The 22,213-nt window shown below is 40.4% G+C and overlaps 1 protein-coding gene across 16 annotated transcripts in view; it reads left to right on the forward strand.

The window, feature by feature from the left end:
* The window catches only part of MAP7D3 (MAP7 domain containing 3), a 59,633-nt gene extending 37,986 nt beyond the window's left edge, over window positions 1-21,647 (forward strand). For 5 of the 16 annotated variants that reach the window (XM_077889047.1, XM_077889055.1, XM_077889044.1 and 2 more), the window contains 15 exons: window positions 1,079-1,193; window positions 1,532-1,636; window positions 4,561-4,656; window positions 6,149-6,274; window positions 8,752-9,614; window positions 10,151-10,278; window positions 10,546-10,751; window positions 11,547-11,676; window positions 13,727-13,862; window positions 14,861-14,965; window positions 15,813-15,866; window positions 17,108-17,210; window positions 18,301-18,499; window positions 19,397-19,442; window positions 20,239-21,647. In XM_077889047.1, coding sequence (XP_077745173.1) covers window positions 1,079-1,193; window positions 1,532-1,636; window positions 4,561-4,656; window positions 6,149-6,274; window positions 8,752-9,614; window positions 10,151-10,278; window positions 10,546-10,751; window positions 11,547-11,676; window positions 13,727-13,862; window positions 14,861-14,965; window positions 15,813-15,866; window positions 17,108-17,210; window positions 18,301-18,499; window positions 19,397-19,442; window positions 20,239-20,391 — 2,565 coding nt within the window. In that variant the 3' untranslated portion in view covers window positions 20,392-21,647. The remainder of the gene's footprint in view (window positions 1-1,078; window positions 1,194-1,531; window positions 1,637-4,560; window positions 4,657-6,148; window positions 6,275-8,751; window positions 9,615-10,150; window positions 10,279-10,545; window positions 10,752-11,546; window positions 11,677-13,726; window positions 13,863-14,860; window positions 14,966-15,812; window positions 15,867-17,107; window positions 17,211-18,300; window positions 18,500-19,396; window positions 19,443-20,238) is intronic. The other 11 variants (XM_077889046.1, XM_077889049.1, XM_077889050.1 and 8 more) reach the window with 11 other exon arrangements.
* Window positions 21,648-22,213: the final 566 nt, after the last annotated feature.

Consider the following 22,213-nt stretch of genomic DNA (forward strand, 5'->3'; position numbering starts at 1 on the left):
AATTTTATTTTTTAAAGGTTTTATTTACTTATTGGGGGGAGGGGCAGAGAGAGAGGGAAAGAGAATCCCACACAGACTCTATGTAGAGTGCAGAGACCAGTTTTGGGTTCAGTCCCATGATCCTGAGATCATGACCTGAGCCAAAATCAAGAGTTGGACGCTTAACTGGCTGCACCACTCAGGCACCCCTTAAGGTGTATTAAAAAAAAAAAAAAAAAACAAACCACAAGCAGCCTAGGTGGCTCAGCGGTTTAGCGTTGCCTTCAGCCCAGGTCGTGATCCTAGAGACCCGGGATCGAGTCCCACATCAGGCTCCGTGCATGGAACCTGCTTCTCCCTCTGCCTGTGTCTCTGCCTCTCTCTCTCTCTCTCTCTCTCTCTCTCTCTGTCTCTGTCTCTGTCTCTGTCTCTCATGAATGAATAAATAAAAATTAAAAATAAATAAAAATAAAAAATAAAAAACTGAACCACAGGGGCTCCTGGGTGGCTTGGTCCATTAAGCATCTGCCTTCAGGTCAGGTCATGATCTCAGGGTCCTAGGATTGAGCCCCACTTTGGGCTCACTGCTCATGGGGAGTCTGCTTCTCCCTCTCAAATGAATAAATAAAAAAAAATTTAAACCCCACATATCGCATCCAGGAAATAAAATAAATGATTGAGGGGATAAATCGCAAGGGAAAATTGATGGCAGAAAATGCTAAAACATAAGTATGCTTAGCATACATTAAAAAAAAAAGCACTACCTGGTTTTTGTTTAGTTGCTAGAAATGAGCTACAAATTTGGTTCTAAATTTCCTAATGATATAAGCAAAGAGGGAAGCACAGTCCATTCCTCATTTCATATTCATAAGATTAAAGCCTGTTATTGAAGAGAAGCATAGACATTGATTGATACTAGAGACATGGTCTTCAATTATTTGTTTGTTTGGTCTTCAGTTATTTTTAACTATTACCTGATGCCTCCTCAACATTTTGCATGATACAAAAATTTGATAATGGGGTGGTTTTCTAACCCACAGATTTAAATTATACTGACAAAATTAATATGTAAAAATTTGTTGGCATTTATTTTAAATAGGAGAGGTTCAAAGCTGTTCTCTATCGAACATTGGAACGGAGCAGCCGTGTCGATTGTCATCAAAAAAGATGGTCTTGGGAGGGCTCTACAGCCGTGAACTCTGAGACTAAAACTGGTAATTAATACAATTGTTAACCTTTAGGTTCATTTATGTTCCTATTTTGTAATCTCTGTAAAAATGATTAATAATTAAGCTTTATACAGCTTTATCTAATGAATATTTCAAAAATAAATTAAGTCTGCCCCGTTTACTGTGGAGGGTACCATAAATTTTCCTGTAGATGAATATAATTCTACAGTTTCATAAAACTTAAATTTATATCATTTGTGAGGAATGACAGGGAACATTGAGCATCTAATTAATGCGTGTACTCTGTCAAACTGCATCATGAACTCACTTTATTTCAGTTAATGATGCTTTAGGAATACAGTAAATTCTGTATCTTTTCTCAGTTAATAAAGATTCTGTATCAACTGAAAAACTTGAGCAGAGGGCTTCTGGTTTACACAAACAAATGTCTTTGTCATCTGCAGGTCTTCAGAACTCTATCGCCAAGAGTAAGTAGTTATTTCATGTATTCTACTGAATTTTAAACCAATGACATAAGTTCTTTTTATATCTTTTCTTAGTACCACTTACCCTTTAGATGGTGGAACATTTAGATTTATTTTCAGAAGAGAACCACCTTGTTTTACAGCAGAGATGGTCATTACTATTTTGTATTTTCATCAGTATTAATCCTTTTTTCATGATTTGCATATGAATCAGATGGATTTGCTGAGTTCAGGTGGCCCAAACTGAAACATATTTTAACCAAAAGACATTGCCATTAAGTGGCTCAGTAATTTGTTACAAAAGTAATTCATATTTCTACCTAACCGGTAAGTGAAATCCTTCCTCTAGAGAGTAGCTAGATTGGTCATTTGGATTTTATTAAGTTTCATGAATATCACCTCATTTAAGGAAAATGTTAGCATATATACAGCAGTGGACAGGTTGATCTGCTTCACATATGTCCTATTTGTTACTTATGACAGCCTTGTAAAGGTGACAGGCAAATGTAATTACCTACCTGGCTTTATAGTTAAGACCCTAAGAAATTCAGTGCTTTTCACTCTATCATGCTTATTGATGGCTTATATTTTGGTCATTTGATAAGCAGGTCATGATGTTGAAATTGTACTTTTCAGTAATAAGCCTATGTTTTCCTTCAAAGAAAGTGGTCCCGTGTTCAATGAGCAAAGAAAGCATTGCTAACCTCCACTTTAGAACTCTTCATAGTGCTAATGTGGTGTTCTTTAAAAGCAAATGACTACTATGACTACTTTAAATATGTCTTGCTTCTGGTGTTTGCCCTTTTAATTAGTGTTCCTTTTTAAAAAAATCCTTCACCTACCTGTCAGTGATCATTTCTGACTTGTTGCACATGGTGCTTCTTTCTCACTGATGATTGAAATGGATTAGGCAACCATACCCATCAATCCAAAAAAAAAAAATAAATAAATCCTTTCCAGAGGCAAAAATGGAAGTGATTTTGGCGAGAAGACATGGCAAACATATTCCACATCATTCCCACTTTTGTGCCTTATGAATTGAAAAAATAAGGGCATAATTATGGTTTGAATTTAAAGATCTTTTTGTATTAGTAGGTACCTTGACCTATTTTTGAGTAATGCTATAAAATTGCAGTGCAGCAGAAGTTCTGGATCTCATTTAAAGTGTAATTAATTGTAGCAGTAGTTAACTTAGTGGGAAAGATTTTCATTTTTATCTAAATATTACAGTTTTAAAATGTTGAAAGGGATTTTTGTTTTGTTCATACTTATGTTAGTTGTACTTTTAGGAAGGACTCTGAGTTTCCATTGATGAGCTTGAGAGACTTTTTGTCAGTCTTGGGTCAGTCTTTTTTTTTGTCAGTCTTTTTTTCTTTTAATGCTAACAAAAGTCGATGCACTTACCACCCTAACCCTTGATAGGCTTTCCCAGAACATTTATGTGTAGCCTGGGTTTATTTGTAGATTAATGTGGGAAGGTTTTCTCTAGTGCTTTACTTATCATATAATAAAATTAATTTATTCACTGATACAATCTTTTAGAAAAATTAAATAGCATTCATTACAATGTTATATTTATATACTTTGCTTTTATATATATAATTTTTCATTTTGATATATCTTAATTGTTTCACAAGCATTCACTCTGTTTCACTGTCTAATTGCTTTGAGGAGTTAGCAAATATTGCTTCTGCAGACATGTATGACATTTTTAGTATAATGAGAAAATACTAGTATGCTTTCCTTAATAGGCCTCTTGCTGTATTATTAATGAGACTTGTAAAGAGGAGGAACAGGTAATGAATTTCAGGATAATAATTGCACTGAAAGAGCAATTCCAAGTAATTTTTTAAATGATTTTTTACTAGTTTTTAATACAAGAAAGTATGTATAGAAGATACTTTGTGAAATAACGTACTTAAAGGTATAGTATATTGCACACTCTGAAACACTGAATGTTTTAATTAATGATGTCAGGGAAAATAAAATCTGTATTGGCAGTGGCTTACCTTTGTAAAATCTCTTCAAATTGAAATGAAACCTGTTTGATCCAGAGAGATGAACATTTCATGCTTAAATGAAGTACATAATCTAATACCCTGTAATATTTTAAGTAGCTCTGTTTTAAAGCTTGGCTGATTCAAATTGCCTATTTTTCTTCTGCTCATTGCTGACTCAAAATAACTGTTCACAATATCCTGTCATTTCTTGCAGTATGAAAATAAAGGATATGTGATTTAATCACATGATTGAATTGATTATACCTCTGTGTCATGCTGTTCAATTACATTATCAATTCAGGCATTTTCAGATGATGCTATGTTGTCAATATGTACAGGTCCCCAGTTTAATTTATAGGTTCCCAAAAGAGAAGTTATTCTTTAAACAGACACTCCTCAGTATCCTGAGCCAGAGTATTTCAAGTGAAATGGGAAAGTGTCTACACAAACCATGTTTTTCATTAGGTTGCTAAAATTGTGACGTCTGTGCCAAATGTTAATGATCATTTTTGTTTAAAAAAGTAACGATTATAACTAAAGTATACATTAGTTTAGTAATAGATGTCATGGATTGTGTCCAAAATTAAAGGTTATATATTCCCAGTTTGGGAATATTGATTTGTCAGGTAGTATTCGACATTTTCCTCCTAAGTGTTAGAGAGTAGCTAGATTGGTCATTATTAGTGTCTCCTAAGTGTCCTAAGTTAAAACTTAGGAGGAAAAAGTTAAAACTTTTTTTTCTTAATTTATTTTCCAAATAACTTAGAATAAACTAGTTTTAAGTTTGGGGATGTAGAATCTCTATGTGAGATTTATAAGCAAGAGTAGAGAAGGTAAAAAATATTTGGAAAGAGAAGTGACTGACTCCTGAAATAATATATTTAAATAATTTCTAAAAAATGATATTCTTTTGCTGTCGATCTCCAGAAAAAACAGAAAAGAAGAGAAGCTCGTCTTTGACTAGAAGATCTGGCAAACTGCAGGCATCTGCGGAAACTGACCACGTAGAAGAAAAACCAGGTGGTTAGTTCTTTCTAAGTGCCAATCTTAAGTGGTAGTTTAAGAGCTCTCTTGGAGCACCTGAGGGTTGGCAGAGGCTCAGTTGGTTGAACTTCTGACTTCTGATTTTGGCTCAGGTCATGATCTCAGGGTCGGGAGATCGAGCCCTACATAGGACTCTGCAAGGAGTCTGCTTGAGATTCTCTTTCCCTGCACTGCCTCCCCTCCCCTGTACCGTGCTGCATTCTCTGTCTCTTTCTCTCAAAAAAAATCTGTATTAACATTTGGTCACTTGAGAAGTTGTTCCTAAAATTGGGAGCCAGAATATCCCTTCTTTAACTAAAAATGTACTTTGATGCCATACTTACTTGACTGAAGCTAAGAGTGTGTCTTCAAATGAAATACGTAATTCTGCTGTCATCTGAGCAAGACATTTATAATGAAGCTGAGGGACTAGATCACAGAGTGTTGGTGTAGAGATTTTGTGCTGGAGGACTTGATTCTCTTCAAAGATTTCATCAGTTAGTGTTTAGAAGTTCTAAGTTACTGGTCATAATTTGAACTTCAGAGCTTTGCTATGTTGCTTCAGGGATTACCCACATCTAACCTTTGTGCATGTATTCGCTGATTATTATACACAGAATTTGATACTTAATACTGGGTAGTACCTCTTTATTTAAAGTAGTTTCTATCTGGGGCACCTGAGTGATGTTCTGTTGGTTAAGCGCCTGCCTCCAGCTCAAGTAATGATCCCAAGGTGATCCATTGGGCTCCCTGATCCTTAGGGAGTCTGCTTTTCCTTCTCCCTCTCCCCTTGCTTGTGCTGTCTCTCGCTATCTCACTCTCTCAAATAAGTAAATAAAATCTTAAAAAAAATAGTTTCTAACACCTTCTCCCTCACCCCAACTCATGTTTGTCTCAGTCAAACATGATTGTTGCTTTTTGTTTTATACCAAACCATTCACTTACAGAATACTCTCCAGTTCTTTGATTCAGGCTGAATCCTATTATTAACAAATGCCATTGTCATAGAGATCTTTGTGAATATAAAAATGTTTGGAGCAAGTTATTTACAAGATGCACTTTTTAACAAAAGAAATCAGTCAAGTTCCTTGGAGCTTTTGGTAATGAACTTGACCAGTATGACTGTCAGTAGCATATATCTGTAGAAATCCATGTCAAAGTTGCTTTGTCACATACAACTTCTTTCTCCATATGTGAGTTCCTCCATAGAGACTATACATTGGATAGGGTTCTGTTAAATAGGTTATCTAGATTTCTTTATTGGGGTTATTGTGTATGCTGGGGCCTTTGACCCTTAATTCAGGTGATCTCTTCCATAGCAAGGCAATCTGATCCCGTGGCAGTGTTCACTCCCATTATATATATGTTGTTCTCGTTGCTTCTACTTTCAGGCTGGGAAAATTCTCATTTGCAGCAGTTCACATTGCTCTTTCTTGCTTCACATTTATTTGTGAGACCTCAACTTGAATCCTTTTTGTTTGTTCTTATTTAGCTCGTCCCCCGTATACCAGTCTTCGGGAGAGTAATTTAATCACTCGCCTCCTCGTTCCTACAAAAGCATCAATAGCCAGGAGCAAAAGTGCTGCTTCTTTATCAGTCCCTGGGAAAGATACTCCAGGTAACAGGCATAGGGCAGAAAGCCCGAAAGTGTTAGTATTTGCACTTAAAAAGCAGGTTAGGGGTGCCTGGGTGGCTCCATCGGTTGAGCATCTGCTCTCTGTCTTCGGCTCTGGTCATAATCCTCCAGGAATCCTGGGATCAGGCCCGTGTCAGGCTCTGCACTCAGGGAGCCTGCTTCGCTCTTCCTTTGCCCCTCTCCACTCATGTTTCTCACTGTCAAATAAGTAAATACATAAAATCTTTAAAAATATAAAAATAAATAAAAATTTAAAAAACAGATTATATCATTTAATTTGTTGCAGTAGGCATAAAAATAATTTGCATCAGTATTCCAAATGACTGATTTTACCCAACCTTTTATGTTGTATATTTATTTTATGCCTTCTGTTGTGCTAGATTAGTTATTTGGGTAATAGTTAATTTTGTTAAATTTTTAAATCCTTTTTTTAAAGGATTGTATTTATTTATTGAGAGAGAGAGAAAGCATGAGCAGGGGGAGGGGCAGAGGGAGAAGCAGGCTCCCCACTGAGCAGGGAGCCTGATGCCAGGACCCTGGAAGGACTATGACATAGACCCATGACTATGACCTAAGCTGAAGGCAGACACTTAACCAGTTGAGCCACCCAGGGGCCCCTTAAATGATTTTTAAAAAAGATTTTTAAAAATAATATCTATACCCAACATATAGGGCTCAAACTTCCGACCCAGAGATCAAGAGTTGCATGCTCTACTGACTGAGCCAACCAGGCATCCCTAACTTTTTAAAAGTTGTTTATTTATTTATTCATTCATTATGAATGAATGAGAGGAAGAGAGAGCATGCAAGTTGGGGGTTGGGAGAGAGGGATAAGCAGACTCCTCTCTGATCTTGAAGAGCCTGGTACTACGCGGCTCAATCTCATGACTCTGAGATCATGACTTGGGCTGAAATCAAGAGTTGGAGGCTCAACCAACTGAGCCACCCAGGTACCCTGCCTCTAAATTTTTAAAGAGCTATGGGTTTTTTGACCTGTGCTTCTGTACTGTAAAAAGTACTGGATGTTAAAAGTATCTGAAAATTTTTATAATATCAAAGGAGAAAGTTTCCTACTCCACCCTCCTTTTTTCCCTAAAATATGGAAGAATAACATTGAGCTGCTCTTCAACTTTTTATTGTTAGTAAAATAAAACTAATATTCAGGCTTATGTGGATTTTCTCACTTATAGGTCACACAGAGTATTAGACAAACCTGTGGGTAGTAAGAAGTCCTCAGTAGTGGAGTGTGCCTCAAATGCACAATTCTCTTCATTCTTCTTTTTTCTTCTACTTTTTTCTTTCCAGAATTTATCCCACCATCTTTATTTTTTCTTCTGTTAATGTTCATATGATTAGTAAAAGAAATTAGTGCTATCAGAGCCTTTTTTGGTAGTGCAGCCTTCTTTTAGTTTAGATTCCTGACTTTGCTTTTCCCCCATTATATATGTATGTCAGATTATTTTATGCCAGTCCCTCCCCAGTCTACTGTGAGATATTTCTTGTATTAACTTTCATTCCTGTTTAATAATCTATTACTTCCATCAAAAATATAACATTTTATCTTAAATTTCTATAGCTATACTTAATATATTTTTTATAGTGCAAACTGTCAGTGTTAAGTAATATGACTGTTTAGATACATACAGATGTGTAAATAAAATACTTTTTCCACCAAAAATGGGGGAACTAAAAAATATTCAAATTGTTTATTCATGAGTAGTCAGTCTTTGGTAATTTGTTCTGTTTTGATCATTTGATGAGATCATGTAAAAATTTACTACCCAGATTTAAAGAGGAGATGACAAATTTACCAAGTTTTATGAAAGTTAACCACCAAATACTTTTTTAAAAATAATTTTTTGACCTGCTTTTGTTTAAACTCAATATATACCATTTTCTGGGGCATCTGGGTGGCTCAGTTGGATAAGCATCTGACTTCGACTCAGGTCATGATCTTGGGGTCCAGGGAACAAGTCCTGCATTGGGCTCCCCACTCAGCAGGGAGTCTCCTTGTCCCTTTCCCTCTGCCCCACCCCTTGCGTGACTTGTAATGGTACCAATCTCTGGCCCTGGTGAAGTTGTTTTAGATTACTTTTAAAAAGTGTTGAATATCTTGTAATGTTTTATGAAAATCATTCAGAACTATAGTATGATTAAAAGAGAAATGGTTTATTATAAATATCAACTTTGGAGAAGCATCCTCTCTTCATCTGTAGTGGACTATTGCTTTCACAACACCTCTTTGATGGTGGCGCTTCTGAAGTACCAACTTTGCGATGTTTTTGTCCTGTATCTGTGATCCATTTCACTAAACACTTCAGTGTTGTGTGTAATCCCTGCAGTTTACTAATGAACGTAGTCTCTTTTCTCTTCCTGTTCTTATACTGTCACATGGTGTGATACTGTCTTGTCAGGTTTCTAAGTGTGTGCAGTTTCATTCTGTTCTCATTCACTCACAGGCACCCGCAGTACTTTAGTCCAGAATATAAACGTGCCATTGTGTAGCCAGAGCAGTGACGAATTGAAGAGTAACGTAGTGCTTCACAAGTCATCAGTAGTAGTGCCTTCCGAGGTAGTGCCTCCCCAGGAAAAAGAAGCAGCACTCTGTGAGGTGAGTGCAGAATCATCACCCAAGCCAAAAGTGGAAGCTGCCCCCGAGGCAAAGGCAGAAGTTGCCCCCCAGGCAAAGGCAGAAGTGGCCCCCAATGTGAACGTGGAAGGGGCCGCCACAGTGAGTGTGGAAGCAGCCCCTGAGGTGAATGTGAAAGCAGCTCCCGCTCCCAAGGTGAATATAGAAGCAACCTCCAAGGTGAACATGGAAGGGTCCCCTAAAGGGAGCATGGAAGCATCATGTGAAACAGAAGTGGAAGCACTCCTTGAGAGCATGGAAACATCACCTGAAGTGAGTGTGGACATGTCCCCCGAGGTGAGCGTGGACCCATCCCCCACGGTGAGTGTAGACCCGTCCCCTTCGGTGAGCGTGGACGTGTCCCCTGAGGTGAGCGTGGACCCGTCCCCCGAGGTGAGCGTGGATTCATCTCCCGAGGTGAGCATGGATGCATCCCCTGATGTAAGCATGGAAGCATCATCTGAGGCAAGTGTGGAGGCATCTCCCAAGACTAGTGTGGGAGTGTCCCCCGAGGCCAGTGTGGAAGCGTCACCTGAGGCCAGTGTGGAAGCGTCACCTGAGGCCAGTGTGGAAGCGTCACCTGAGGCTAGTGTGAAAGTATTCCCCAAAGAGAGTGCGGAAGCATCCCCCAAGGCATCCCCTGAGGTGAGCCCAGAAACATCTTCAAAGGTGAAAGTGAGAGACTCTGCAAAGGTTTGTCAGATGCCTTTTATTGAAAAATTTTCTGTTAAAATCTGCATGTTTACTTGTGTAGGTTACGATAGGTCAGGTTTCACAGCATAAGCAACGTGTTCATATTTATAGCATTCTGTAATAAAATTAGTAAAATAGGATAACTTCAACGATTTAAAATTCTGATATTCATTGTACCAGTTTCCCCTCGAAGGTAGATTAATTTTTTAGTAGAAGGGAGTAACTTTTACATGAACTGTTTCTAAAATGTGAAGAAAAGCTTTTTGAGAAATAATGCAAAACTTTTAATCAGGATTTAGAAGTAGAATTTGAAGTGAAAGATTTTTTAAGATAATTATTTCTGTGATCTTGAATTTTGTAATCTGAATTGGTAGTCTAGGAGAACATATCTGTGTACCTAATTCTTATGCTTAAAAGGAAAATTGGGAGTTTAAGGAGCTATAATTGTATTATATTCAGGGTATTTTTGTCTTAAAAAAGTCAGCTGCAGTAAAGTAAATGCTAATTTCTTAATCTGATCAAATTACTCTGTTCAGAAATCAGAAATGGACAAACAGGCCTCAAATCCTACTGCCAAAAAGCGCCCATCATCACACATACCATGTTATAAATGGCCATCTTCTCCTGCAAGTACATGGCGTCCACCTTCTCCTATCAGTGCAAAGTAAGTACCTTATTTGCAGCTGTTCCTGATAAGTATTTTACCATGATAAATTCCACGAGTGTTTCATAAATGAAATAACATCAAACATAAATATAGAAAATGCATCATAACATAAAGAAAAAAGCCTTTAAAGATGGAATAACATATCATAAAATATCATAATATCAAGACAATATATTTTATGAAATGGCATGTTATAAACTAATTAGCACATATATATTACAACATCATATCAGATTTCCTCCATTAATGGTTACTTTTTCCCAGCAGGCAATTGCAAAAGAATCGCCCCCCATCACCTTCACCCGTCATGTCAAAACTGTCACATTCTTCTCTTTCCTGTAAAATAATTCCTGTTCAGCGTAGCCTATTTGCGCAAAATGCATTAGGTACTCTTGGAAAGAAAAGAGAAGGAATGCCTAAACCTTCTAACAACTCTGAGGCTGTGAGCCACAAGCAGATGGTCTATGAAGGTAAGTTCTTTCACTAAGTTTATTTAGGCAACCCAGAAAATCTTAAGGTACTTTGGGAATAGTTGCCTTTATTTTATTCCCCAATTCTGAGAACTTTAGGGGAGTGAGCCTTCTTTTGATAAAGAATTAAGCCAATCATTGGCACACTATTTACTTTTTCTTGCCAGAGCTTCTTAGCCTTACCCCCTTGTTTTGGAACATCCATTTTTGGAACTGATGTTAAAAGTAACTGGTTGGGGGCAGCCCCGGTGGCGCAACGGTTTAGCACTGCCTGCAGCCCAGGGCGTGATCCTGGAGACCCAGGATCGAGTCCCGCATTGGGCTCTCTGCATGGAGCCTGCTTCTCCCTCTGCCTGTATCTCTGCCTCTCTCTCTCTCTCTCTCTCTGTGTCTCTATGAATAAATAAATAAAATCTTTGAAAAAAAAAGTAACTGGTTGGGGGATGCCTGGGTGTTTGTCTTCCTCTATATTCAGTGTGTCTTAATCTTTTTTCCCATAAGGAAAAATATCACATCTCTCAAAATGGCTAAACCAAAGGAGGAGTACATTATTTTATTTTGGAGCAAGTAGTTGTTAAAAAGAGACAAACTGTTTCTTCTGTTGCTGGGAGTGGGGTTCGGGGTTTGAACCAAATCTGTTCTGTAATCACTTATAGATTGTTTGTTGTTTATAAATTTTAGACCATGTGCATATTGTTTGGGTTTTTAATGTCATTGGTTGTCTTGTACCTCTTTATTGGACTTAAGGGTGTTAAGTTCCCTAAGCTAACTGTTTTACATGTTAATTTCAACTAGAGTCTGGTAATAAAAGCACACCAGGGACTATGAATGCTGAGGAGGCAACAAAAATTTTGGCAGAAAAACGACGCCTTGCTCGTGAACAAAGAGAGAAGGAAGAAAGGCAACAAAAGGAAATGGAGCAAAGGTTGGCACCAACCCACTCTTTCTATACTCTATCTTGGCTAGGGCCCAGATTTTGAAAGTCAAAAATGTACCTTCAGGTTAGATGTATTTCAAATACTCAAAGAGTAACTGACTTTTCCTTTAGTGTGAATCCGAAATGACTCATTGCCTTCGAAACAAATGTGGCAAGCATCTCCAGCAGAGAGGACACTGGTCTTCTAGATAGCTGGTATAGCCGTCTTTAGTATCCATGCATCATGTGTTGTTAAGTTGTACCATTAAGATGCGTAAGGAGACCCCCCCATAAGGGTCCCATATCTCAGCAGGAACACTTGAGTGATCATGGCAGACCATTTCTGTTGGAATTCACTAGGGTTAGCCCCTTTCTTTTGTAACTTTGGAATTTGTAAACCTGGAAAGCGTACTTCCTCCTGTTTTGCTAGGGGTGCTTCCAGTGACCTTTGTGACATGTCATTCTCATCAGTCCTTGCTGGAAGGCTTGCCTGTGGGCAGCAAACCTCATGTACACTCATGTTCATTCTAATTCCATCTCAAGGTTTCTTGAAGCTAACCTGATTCAGGGTTCTGGAATATAAACCTCTGTCCACTGCCTGCACAGAATAACTAGTCCTGAGTTTGTTTTTAAGTAGTAAGTGTTTGAAATGTAATCATATGCTTTCAGTACACCTTATGGGTTTGGAAGAGAGGAGAAAGGGGATGTTGTGAATAGCAAAAATAACATGTTAATTTAAACATCAATGATTCATGTAAACAGCTAATTTAATATTTTATTTTCTTAAATATTTTATCTACTTGAGAGAGAGACCACATCCCAGGATCATGCCCTGAGCCGAAGGCAGATTTAACATTTAACCAATGGAGCCACCCAGACACCCCTAATTTAACATTTAAAAAGCCCTGCATACTGGTCGTTGTTGACATGGCTTTCCTCTGGGCACCACCAGGCCTTCTTTTAAATGATTACATGTGAGATTGGGTGTGAATGTATGTAAAAATAAGGCCTTTTGGAGGGTCCCATGTGTTTAATACAGTTAAGGAGTGCTCTTCTTTTCTGTCTCCTTTTAAGATACAGAGTAGCCCACTAACTGATAGAAATCTTTTTTACTCCCAAGAGCTAGTTTCCCCCATTTAAAAAGGGTAAAATTGGGGTACCTCGGTGGCTCGGTTGAGCATCTGACTGCTGGTTTCGGCTCGGGTCATGATCTCGGGCCATGATCTTGGGCTTATGGGATCAGGCCCTGCATCAAGCCCTGCGTTGAGCCCTGCTTCAGGCTCTGTGCTCAGCAGGAAATTTGCTTCTTTCCCTTTCCCTCTGCCTCCAACTTGCACACATGTGCACACTCAGAATTTCTAAAATAAATAAAAAGTGTGAAATTATGTAAATTCTGTGCAATAACATAGAAAATGCAGTGAATCTGATGTAAGTATAAGTTGTGTTCTGTACAGAAGCAGTTTCACTATTAAAAAACATGTACAAGGGTGCTTGGGTGGCGCAGTCTTGGTTTCGGCTCAGGTCAGATCTCGGGTCCTGGGATTAAGCCTCGTGTTTTGCTTGGGATTTCCTCTTTCCTTCTGCTCCTCCCCCACCTGGCATATTCTTTCTCTCTCTCTCCCCCTCTCCCTCCCTCTCTCTCTCTCAAATAAGTACATCTTTTTAATTTTTATTTATTTTTTAAAAAAGATTCATTCATTCATTTGAGATGCAGAGAGAGGCAGAGACAGGCAGAGGGAGGAGCAGGTTCCATGTAGGGAGACCGATGTGGGACTCAATCCCAGGACTCTGGGATCATGCCCTGAGCCAAAGGCAGACGCTCAACTGCTGAGCCACCCAGGTGTCCCATAAGTAAATCTTTTTTTTTTTTAAATGCATGTACAGGGAGTATGTGGCTGGCTCAATCAGAGGAGCATGCAACTCTTGATCTTGGGGTCAGGAGTTCGAGCCCCATGTTGGGTGTAGAGATGACTTAAAAAAATGCATGTACTATATAGCAAGCTGTATATAGTAGAGACTGAGACAAATACTAAATTGTTTAAATGTGTTGTGTCATTAGCAAATTGAAGGACATGGCAGAGAAAGCAATTGAAGGCCAACAAGAAGAGTTCTTAAAACTGGAAGATGGGCAACAGCAGAAGGAAATAAAGAAAAAAGAATATCCAGATCCAGAAGACCGGAAAGTGCTGCTACAGGTTTGTTGGCTCTCTATCAGGGGTTGAGAAGCAGATTCTAAAATTCATTGGAAACCCAAGGCAAAAATCTGTCTCTCCAAGAAAGATGGTGAACAGATATGTAGCCTTCACTGGCTGTATTTTCCCATTATAGTCTAGCTGCTACCCAAAGCTACTACAAGTCATTCCCAGCCACCCTTGGCAAAATCGTAGAATATTTTCCAAGTGAAACAGAAGCAGAAAGCTGAGAATTATAGATTAGTAGTTTTTTATTTTGTCTACATAAACAACATTGCAGCTTGGTTTCAGGAAATCCCATTGCTCACACAGATTAAATGTCCTATGTGAGTTTTCCCAATCTTGCACTCTGTGGCAACGCTCACAGCTGCACTCCTTAAACTCCAACAGAGACGATAAAAATTATGAATGCCTCGAAAAGTTTAAAGTCCTCCAGTTCCCCAGTAAGAATGTCTTACCCATGCAAATTCAAATCACCTGGTAAATAAATCTATAAACTGAGCTCAGACTACACTCAGTTTGAATTATTAACACTACCTAGCCTACTTAATATTCATTCCAGTTTTAGTATATCACTTAATCACTTATATGTTGTGTAAGTGGTTGTGTGCGTTTGCATTCCTCAGGAAGCTACCTTTAAGGAACCTCTCCGTGCTTTTGAAAGGTGTAAGACTTTTGGCTCCTGTTTCTGTGTTGATGGATAGCTAAATAATCACTTACTTTGAAACTGTAGTGGCCTGATAACCAGTATAATGATAACCCTGAGGTCCTGGAGGGGACTGACGTTGCTTCTAAATCCTCAAGAGGATAGCCTAGTTTTGTGCATTTTTAGTTAATGCTTTGAAAACTGGTAATTCATGAGTGTGGTGTGTATAGGTGCTGTCATTCAGGTTACATTCTTTTATGCTGGATAACATTTAACTATTTAACTTTTTCAGCTATTGTTTTCAGTTATCACTCATATATTGAGAATAAATGGTATCTTTATGCAAATTTTTTAGAAAGGGGACGCCAAGATAAAAGCTCAGGAGGAGGCTGACAAACGCAAGAAGGAGCAGGAGAGAATTATGTTACAGAATTTGCAAGAGCGATTAGAAAGGAAGAAGGTACTCTTTCATTCTGTTTTGGAGGTTTGGTTCTTTTCAAAAATAACACTGGGCACATGATATCAAAACATGTTCTTGAAAATCACAAGTAAGTGGCATGCTAGCCTCTGGTAGTTTTCCCACTGCAACTCTCTTCTTTATCTAAGGATCTCCCCCCTACTATGGAAGGGTCTCCCCTTATTGACCTTATCTATCATGGACCACTGGTGACCACTATAGTGACACCTCAATATCACAAACCTCTGGGAACAAAGCTCCTTTGAAAGAATCCCTCCAGTCACAGGGAGGGGTTGGCAGAAGTTAGTTTCTTCCAAACTGGGCTGGAAACTGCAGCAGCTTAGTGGGAGGGAGCAGGAGGTTCAGGCTTCTCTCGAAGTCCGTGGTGTGGGCTGTTCATCAGATGGGACCTCACTTTGTGCAACTCATCGGGATCCTCTGGCATCAGAGGAGGCCCCCATTCAGGCTACAAGGCCTGTCTCTCACCAGGGAAGGAGGTGTGCACAGGGAAGAAAAATTATTTCCCTCTCATGTGTGTATTCTTTCCAGTAACAGACTTCTGTCAATGTCACATCATTGGGGTGCATTCTTTTCATTAATATTTGCTTCAGTCATGGTCTGTTCAGACTAAAACATTAGCTACTACCACTCAAGATGTTGTCCAGATGACTGATACTGGGGTTGGGAGGATGTGTGGCTGCTGACCCAAGGTCTCAAGGTGGTTAAATCTGTGACTTGGGAGCAGTACTGATGCTGTCTGCTTGTGGAAAACAAGTAATCAACTTCTTCAGGATTGTGGGTTTGTTTTTAATCCGTTTTTGTGTTTGATTTTTTATTTTCCTTGAAATAGAGAATTGAGGAAATAATGAAGCGGACGAGGAAGACAGATTCAAATACATCAAAGGTACTCTGTGTGTCCCTGCCGGCAGTACATAAGAATTTCTGTAGCTTCACCTTCTTGCCGACTTTTCCATTTTTGCTGATTTGGTGGTAACTTAAGCATCAGTCTCCCTTGTCCCTGATTATGAAAAAAGTGGAGCTCGTTCTCTTATCTTTAATTAGCTATCCTGTTTTTTCTTGTGTGAGATGCTTGTTCGAGTCTGTGCCCAAAGCCTTTGGGTTGATACTTCTCTTTTCTCACTGACTTGTGGTTCTTCACTGTTCTGGATGATATTACTTTTCTGCTCGTTTGTGCTGCATAGATCTTCTCCCAGTTCATAGCCTATCCTAACTTGGTCTGCTGCTGGATAGAAGTTCTTAATATGCACACTACTGAACTGTTTAGTAGTTTCTGATGATAAATGAACTCGAGTGCCTTTTCATCTACTTTTTGGCCATTTGAGATCTACTTTGGTGAAGTGCCTTGTCGAGTCCTTTGTCCATGTTTCTGTTTGGTGGTTGGCCTCCTTAGTGATGTGTAGGAGTTTTTTTTACCTGCTCTGCTTATGAGCCCTACAGATATGTAGGTATTGCTGTAGTTTGCCTCATATTCTCATAAGGCCTTTTGTTGAACAGAAGTTCATTTTCATGAACTTCAAATTGAGCAATTTTTTCTCCTTTATTGTAACTGCTTTTGGGGGTCTATTTCACAAGTATTTTCTACCCCAGCAATCCTGTCTTTTGATATGTCACATGCCTCTAGAAGGCCTTTTCCCTCCAGATTCTGGACTTTTAACCCTTTGTGTTACCAAACTGGTATTTTGGCTCTTTCCAGTTCCCACGTGTGGTCATTCATATCATGAAAATTTAAAATAGAACTGTCATTTCTGGAAAGTGTGGAGAGACAAAGATCAGTTAGCCCACTGGCCTGAGAAGTGGCCTCCTCTCGAGACAGCCGTGAATTTTTTTTAGCTGTTCATCAATTGGCCCTACTATGGCTTAGTTTGGACTCTGAGCAACAAAGGCCACATGCCAACCCAAAACCATTGCCATCTGCTCACTCAGAGAAGTCTTTCATTCTTGAGTATCTCCCTAACTGAAAGACAACTAGAGCCACCTGTTAGAGGTTAGATTTTTTTTTTAACCTTTAATTGAAGTGATGAAAAATAGCCATCAATTAGTCCAGCATGAACCTGTTTTCTTTGAAATGACCAAATCAGGCTGATGGAATATTAGATGCAATCATGACTCCTTTTCTCATCCTAGGCTGCAGAAACATTTGTTGACAACACATACGAGGAGGACGAGGCGGATGATGAGGATGAGTCGGAAAGTGACGATGGTTCTTCTGATGACCCGCATCCATCAGGTTTGCTTGCCTTTTGAGTTCTGTTAGTCACCGTATAGGATCTGGACTGAGTTCATCTAGGGGCTCCTTTGCTTCTGAGCTGTGTGGCTTTGGGCAACTTACTGAACCTCTCTGTACTCAGTTTTCCTACCTGAAAAAGGGGAAGCTAATGTGGTCCTCTTAAGGTAGCACGAGATTGCCATGGGCTGATCCATGTCATGCTAAGAATAGTACCTGATGCATAGACAGCTCTCAGTAAAGCCCACTACAGTGGCAAATATTATTCTTGTACAGGTTGTGATGTAGGCTGTAGGTAGTAGCTCTTACCGGAATGTGAGGCTTACTAGCATTTCCTAGCTCCTGGCCTTATGCGGCTTTCATGAATGAGCACACACAGGTAGAATACCGCTTCCCACCTCACTGGGAGAAACACAACACCTCTTGTGATCTGAGAGCCCTCTGAAATGGAAGGCTGAGTCCCTCATGAGGAGGAACCACTTTCTGGCAGCAGTACCAGGCACTTGAGAAAACACTGTTGTCCACTCTTTATCCCACAAATGGATATGAATACACAAGTCAGGCTCTCTGTAGGGGTAGCAGAGATACAGAAAGGAGGAAGCATACCCTCAAGGGAGGCCTTGGGGAAACAGAGGAGCAAACAGTGATACTGCCACAAGCTGGTTGGCCCAAATGCAGTGAGAACAGAGCAGTAGGAGCAGGGCTAGGTGTAGGGTCTGCTTCAGGCCCTGAGGAAAGGTGAAGGTAGGAGATAGCACTGGGATTGAGGCTAAAAGAAGAGGTGGGATTGGACAGGTGGGTAGTCAGGAGGAGGGGTAAGAAGCTTGCTGCCTGTTGCCCGCTGCCTTCTGGCCTACCACTTTTGCCTGGCAGAGGAAAGAGGTCAGGTTCCTTAGAGATGGCCCCTTTGTGCTTTGAGACCAGAGGAGGCATGTGCACCGGGCAGCACCTTGCACCCCATAATCCCACTGCATGGCCCTCCCTGCCTTGAGGCAGCTGGCTGTGCCCTGGCCTACCACAATCACAGCCTTCACCTTCTGTTGTCTCCGTTGTCAAAACTCCAGTTTTAATCTTCTTCCTTTTGTTTTCCAAGCCTTTATAAATGGCATGGATTCATCCACAAAACTCAAAACACATTTTAAAAACATGAAGAAGAACACTCCCAAGCTGGTGTTTTTAGATGCCACTTCTGGCCAAGTCCATAGAGAGACAAAAACATTTTTTAATGACGACATGAAAACCTTCAGACAAAAAAGTGCGAAAGACCCTTTGGCTCAGGCGAAGGGTACCAGGTGAGTTGCTCAGCGAGCTTATCAGAATAAATTTGGTGGGAGTCATACACGATTATTGACTGAGCTCTTAGTTTGTACCAAGCACTGGGTCAAGTACTTCCAGAAATAAACCAATCCCCACAGCAGCCTTGCTAGGTAAGGGCTATCAACTTCACTTTTACAGACGAGGAAACTGAGGCACGGAGAGATTAAGGGCCTTATTTGCCCAACATCCCATTGTGAAAGGGCAGAGCCCACATTCAAACCAGGTACATCTGGCTCTAAGCTGTGCTTTTGTGCACAGTGGTTAGCATCTGCTCATAAAATCCAGAAAGGGGGGACATTGAGTGACTGCTGCATACCAAGTGTTTTATGTTGCCTATTTATTTTAATTCTAATTGCAAGTCTGACTTCAGTACAGATGTCATTTTATATATAGTGAAACTGAGAATCAGAAGTTAGGTTTGAAGAGTGGGTAGATTCTTAGGAATTCTCCCTGGGGATTGCCTAAAAAGACACAAACCTACAAAGCCCACTGGAACACAATGGGCTGAGAAGCACAGTGATGGGCTGAGCTGAGCACCGGAGCTAGGAAAGCCACATTCATCCTCAGTTGACTGTTCTGGTGGCATCCCATGTCAGCATGAAGTGGGCAACAGGGCTTCTGGAGCCCTGCGTGCTTAGCTGCTCCTAGCCCTGCTTAGTGTTCGCTGAACCCTGGGACTTTGTAGGACACAATTTGGAAACCAGTGTGTTCTGTGATCTCCAGGGTCCCTTCCAGCCTTTCCATACTAGGATTCTGAAGGATAAGTTACTTCCAAGATCTCTCTTAGAAGTTAATTAAAGGAGAAAGCTTTATTTGGGACAAAACTTTGGTCTGTGGTTAGTCAGGATTCTAACACAAGCCTTTCTTTCCAGATCGTCCACCAAAAGAATGACCAGCCGTGCAGCAAAAACCAGAAAGGCAAGTGAAAACTGTAACACCGTGGGACCTTCCAAGAGTTTATATCCAGAGGCACAGGAGTGGATCTGTGACAAGATTATTGACATCAGAAATGAGGCAGAGCCCCTTATGTCCAGTATCCCTCCTGATAGCCGAAAATACCATCTGAAAGGTTCCATGACATTCCACCAGAGTCCCCAGTTGCCTTTAGACGACAAGAAAAACAAATCTGTTCCTGCTCCACCGGGTAAGGCCTCCTCCTATTTTCACCTTGCTTGAAAGGCAGTTGGCCACGAACCCTCCTGCTTCTGGCTCTTGCAGGGCCTTCTTGGCATCCTGTAACTTTGAGGCAAGTAGGGAGATGGTGGTGGGTCTAAAGGCTACCTTCATATCAAAGAGTCTTCCATTTAAGTTGGTTTTGAGAACAAATGACTTGATTCTAGTTTTGACACCCTGCATTTCCTACTAGATACACAAAGTCAGTTCTTGTCAGCCCCTCTGATCCATCAGCTGCTTTACGGCAGGCAGATAATTGTTTAGGGCACATGATTCATGATACTTTTAGATTTAGTCTCTCCATCTGACTTTCTGAAGTCAGAAGACCTTTGCTTTTCTTTCCTTTAGGAAGCTTTCTTCAAAATTGAGAGACAGCTTGGGCCTGTTTGGCAGCTGGGGTTCTGAGGGCACCAGTGTGTCAGCTGCGTTGGGTTGGGGAGGGGGTTTCCAAAGGTCCCGCACCTACCATGAAGAGAGGCTGGCGCCCAGTGGCAGTGAGACCAGCATCTTCACTGTTCTTTTTCTTTTTCCCTCTGGTCAGATATGTAAACTTCGCACAGCCCAGAAGAGAATTGATCATCTGCTGTGGATCTCCACTTCTAGTCCCATCTCCCCTAGTCTTTCTGCCTCTAATTTGAACCTGGCCAAGAAAATGATCATCAAAAAAAGGGAAAACATCAGACAGACACCTTAACATGTATCTCAGAAGATGCACATACCATCTTGACTCTTGCCCACAGCAAGGATTCTGAGTAAAAAGTCATTTTTGTTTTCCTGTAAATACTTCCACTGTCTCGTTCTTGTTTTCCAGCCAGGGTGTGTGAGTGCACATCAAGGGTGCCTTTATGAAGTGGTAACTCTTGAGCTTGTAAACCAAGGAGTAATTTCCTCTCTTAAAATAATGCTTATTCTGTTTAACAGCTATGTCACTTTAGCAATTCAAAGCTGACATTCAATCTCATAGAGGACACATAGGGTGTGTGAGGGACTCAGGATTGCTCACAAGAGCTTTGCTGGATTGTCTCTAATAAACAAAGGCGAGGCTGCAAAATACTGTTAAGTTACATGTTAACCATTAGGTATACATGTGTTCAACTGTGCCATCACCTGAGCGCACAGGCCCTGACACCCCCACAGGCTAGGAGTGTTGGAAAGTGTGATCTTGGGACAGTTGTAGCACCCTTTGTGCTCATCACCATCACCTTTTGAAGTGCACTTTGGGGTTTATTTTCAAACATGCATAGTGTTTTGATTGTACCTAAAGCAGTACCTGGCTGTTGTCTGGTGGGGCACGTGCCATTTCCCCAGTTCACAGTGTGCCATCTATTTGTCCTTGTGCTTGCCAGCCCTGCCCTGCAGTGCACACTCGGCCTTGGCATGTGGAGCCGATTTGCTTGCCTTTCTCTAGCTGCTGGCTGCAAGTGAACACAGGAATAGTGCCATTCTTTGGGCCCCACGATAGAGAGGTGTGCACACATGGACGCACACGTACACACGTGCACACGCATTTGCATACACACGTTTGTACGCACATACACACACGGGATAGGTTTCCTGACATCCGTCAAATTCTGCTTAATACACGCCCTTGACTAAAACTTGAATGCACAGCAGTTGTCCTACTGCTAATAGTTTTCTGGTGAATCATAAAGGAGTTTGAAGCAAGTCCATGTTCCTTTCTAGCCACCAGCCTTGGATTAGCAAAAGAAAGGCCTTCTTTCTGATTCCTTAGCTCTTTGCCATTCAGAGTACTGTACCATTGTTATAGATTAGAGCTTGGTGCCTTAGATTCGAAAACTATTTTTATACAGGAGCTCTTTCATATAGAAGGCAGAGACAATCATCGTAACAAATGAATTTCTGGTATTTTTCTGCACCAATGTCACATGTTGGAACACTGTTACACCTGCATTTATATGTGTGCTCTGTGAAATAAACTTTGCAGATAAAGCAAGTTTTCTTTTTTTATTACAATAACAAAAAACAAATAACAAGAAACAGATTGCTGGTGGTATAAAGGAGACCCTAATGGTTAACCAACCTTTGAACAATAAGCAAGTGACAGGTTCAATAGAAGGTAAGCAAATCCTCTGATGCCCCCTTTCAGCTACTTGGTGATGCGGGACATTAAGGTGTGAATTTTCAAATCCTGTGCCCGGTTTAGTGTATCTTACTCTTGCCACTGGTGGCTCTCGACTTTTCCTTGAGGCCAGTGGTTATAAGGTGTCTTTTCTGTTTACTGTGGTGAAATTCACCTAACATATTCCAGTTTGTTGGCATTCGGTCCATTCAGTGTTGTGCAACCACTACCTGTATCTGGCTCCAGAACCTTTTCATCACCCTCAAAACACCTGTACCTTTTTTTAACACCTGTACCTTTATGCAGTCACTCCCCAAACCTCTCCGCAGCTCTTTGAGGGGCCTCCCTTGTGCCTTCGACAAACACTTGGCTTTCTCGAGCCTGAGTGTGCACACCACACAGGCTGTGATTGTGCTGTTACATGCACACTATCTTT

Source organism: Canis aureus, chromosome X (assembly GCF_053574225.1).
Source record: "Canis aureus isolate CA01 chromosome X, VMU_Caureus_v.1.0, whole genome shotgun sequence".
NCBI lineage: Eukaryota > Metazoa > Chordata > Mammalia > Carnivora > Canidae > Canis > Canis aureus.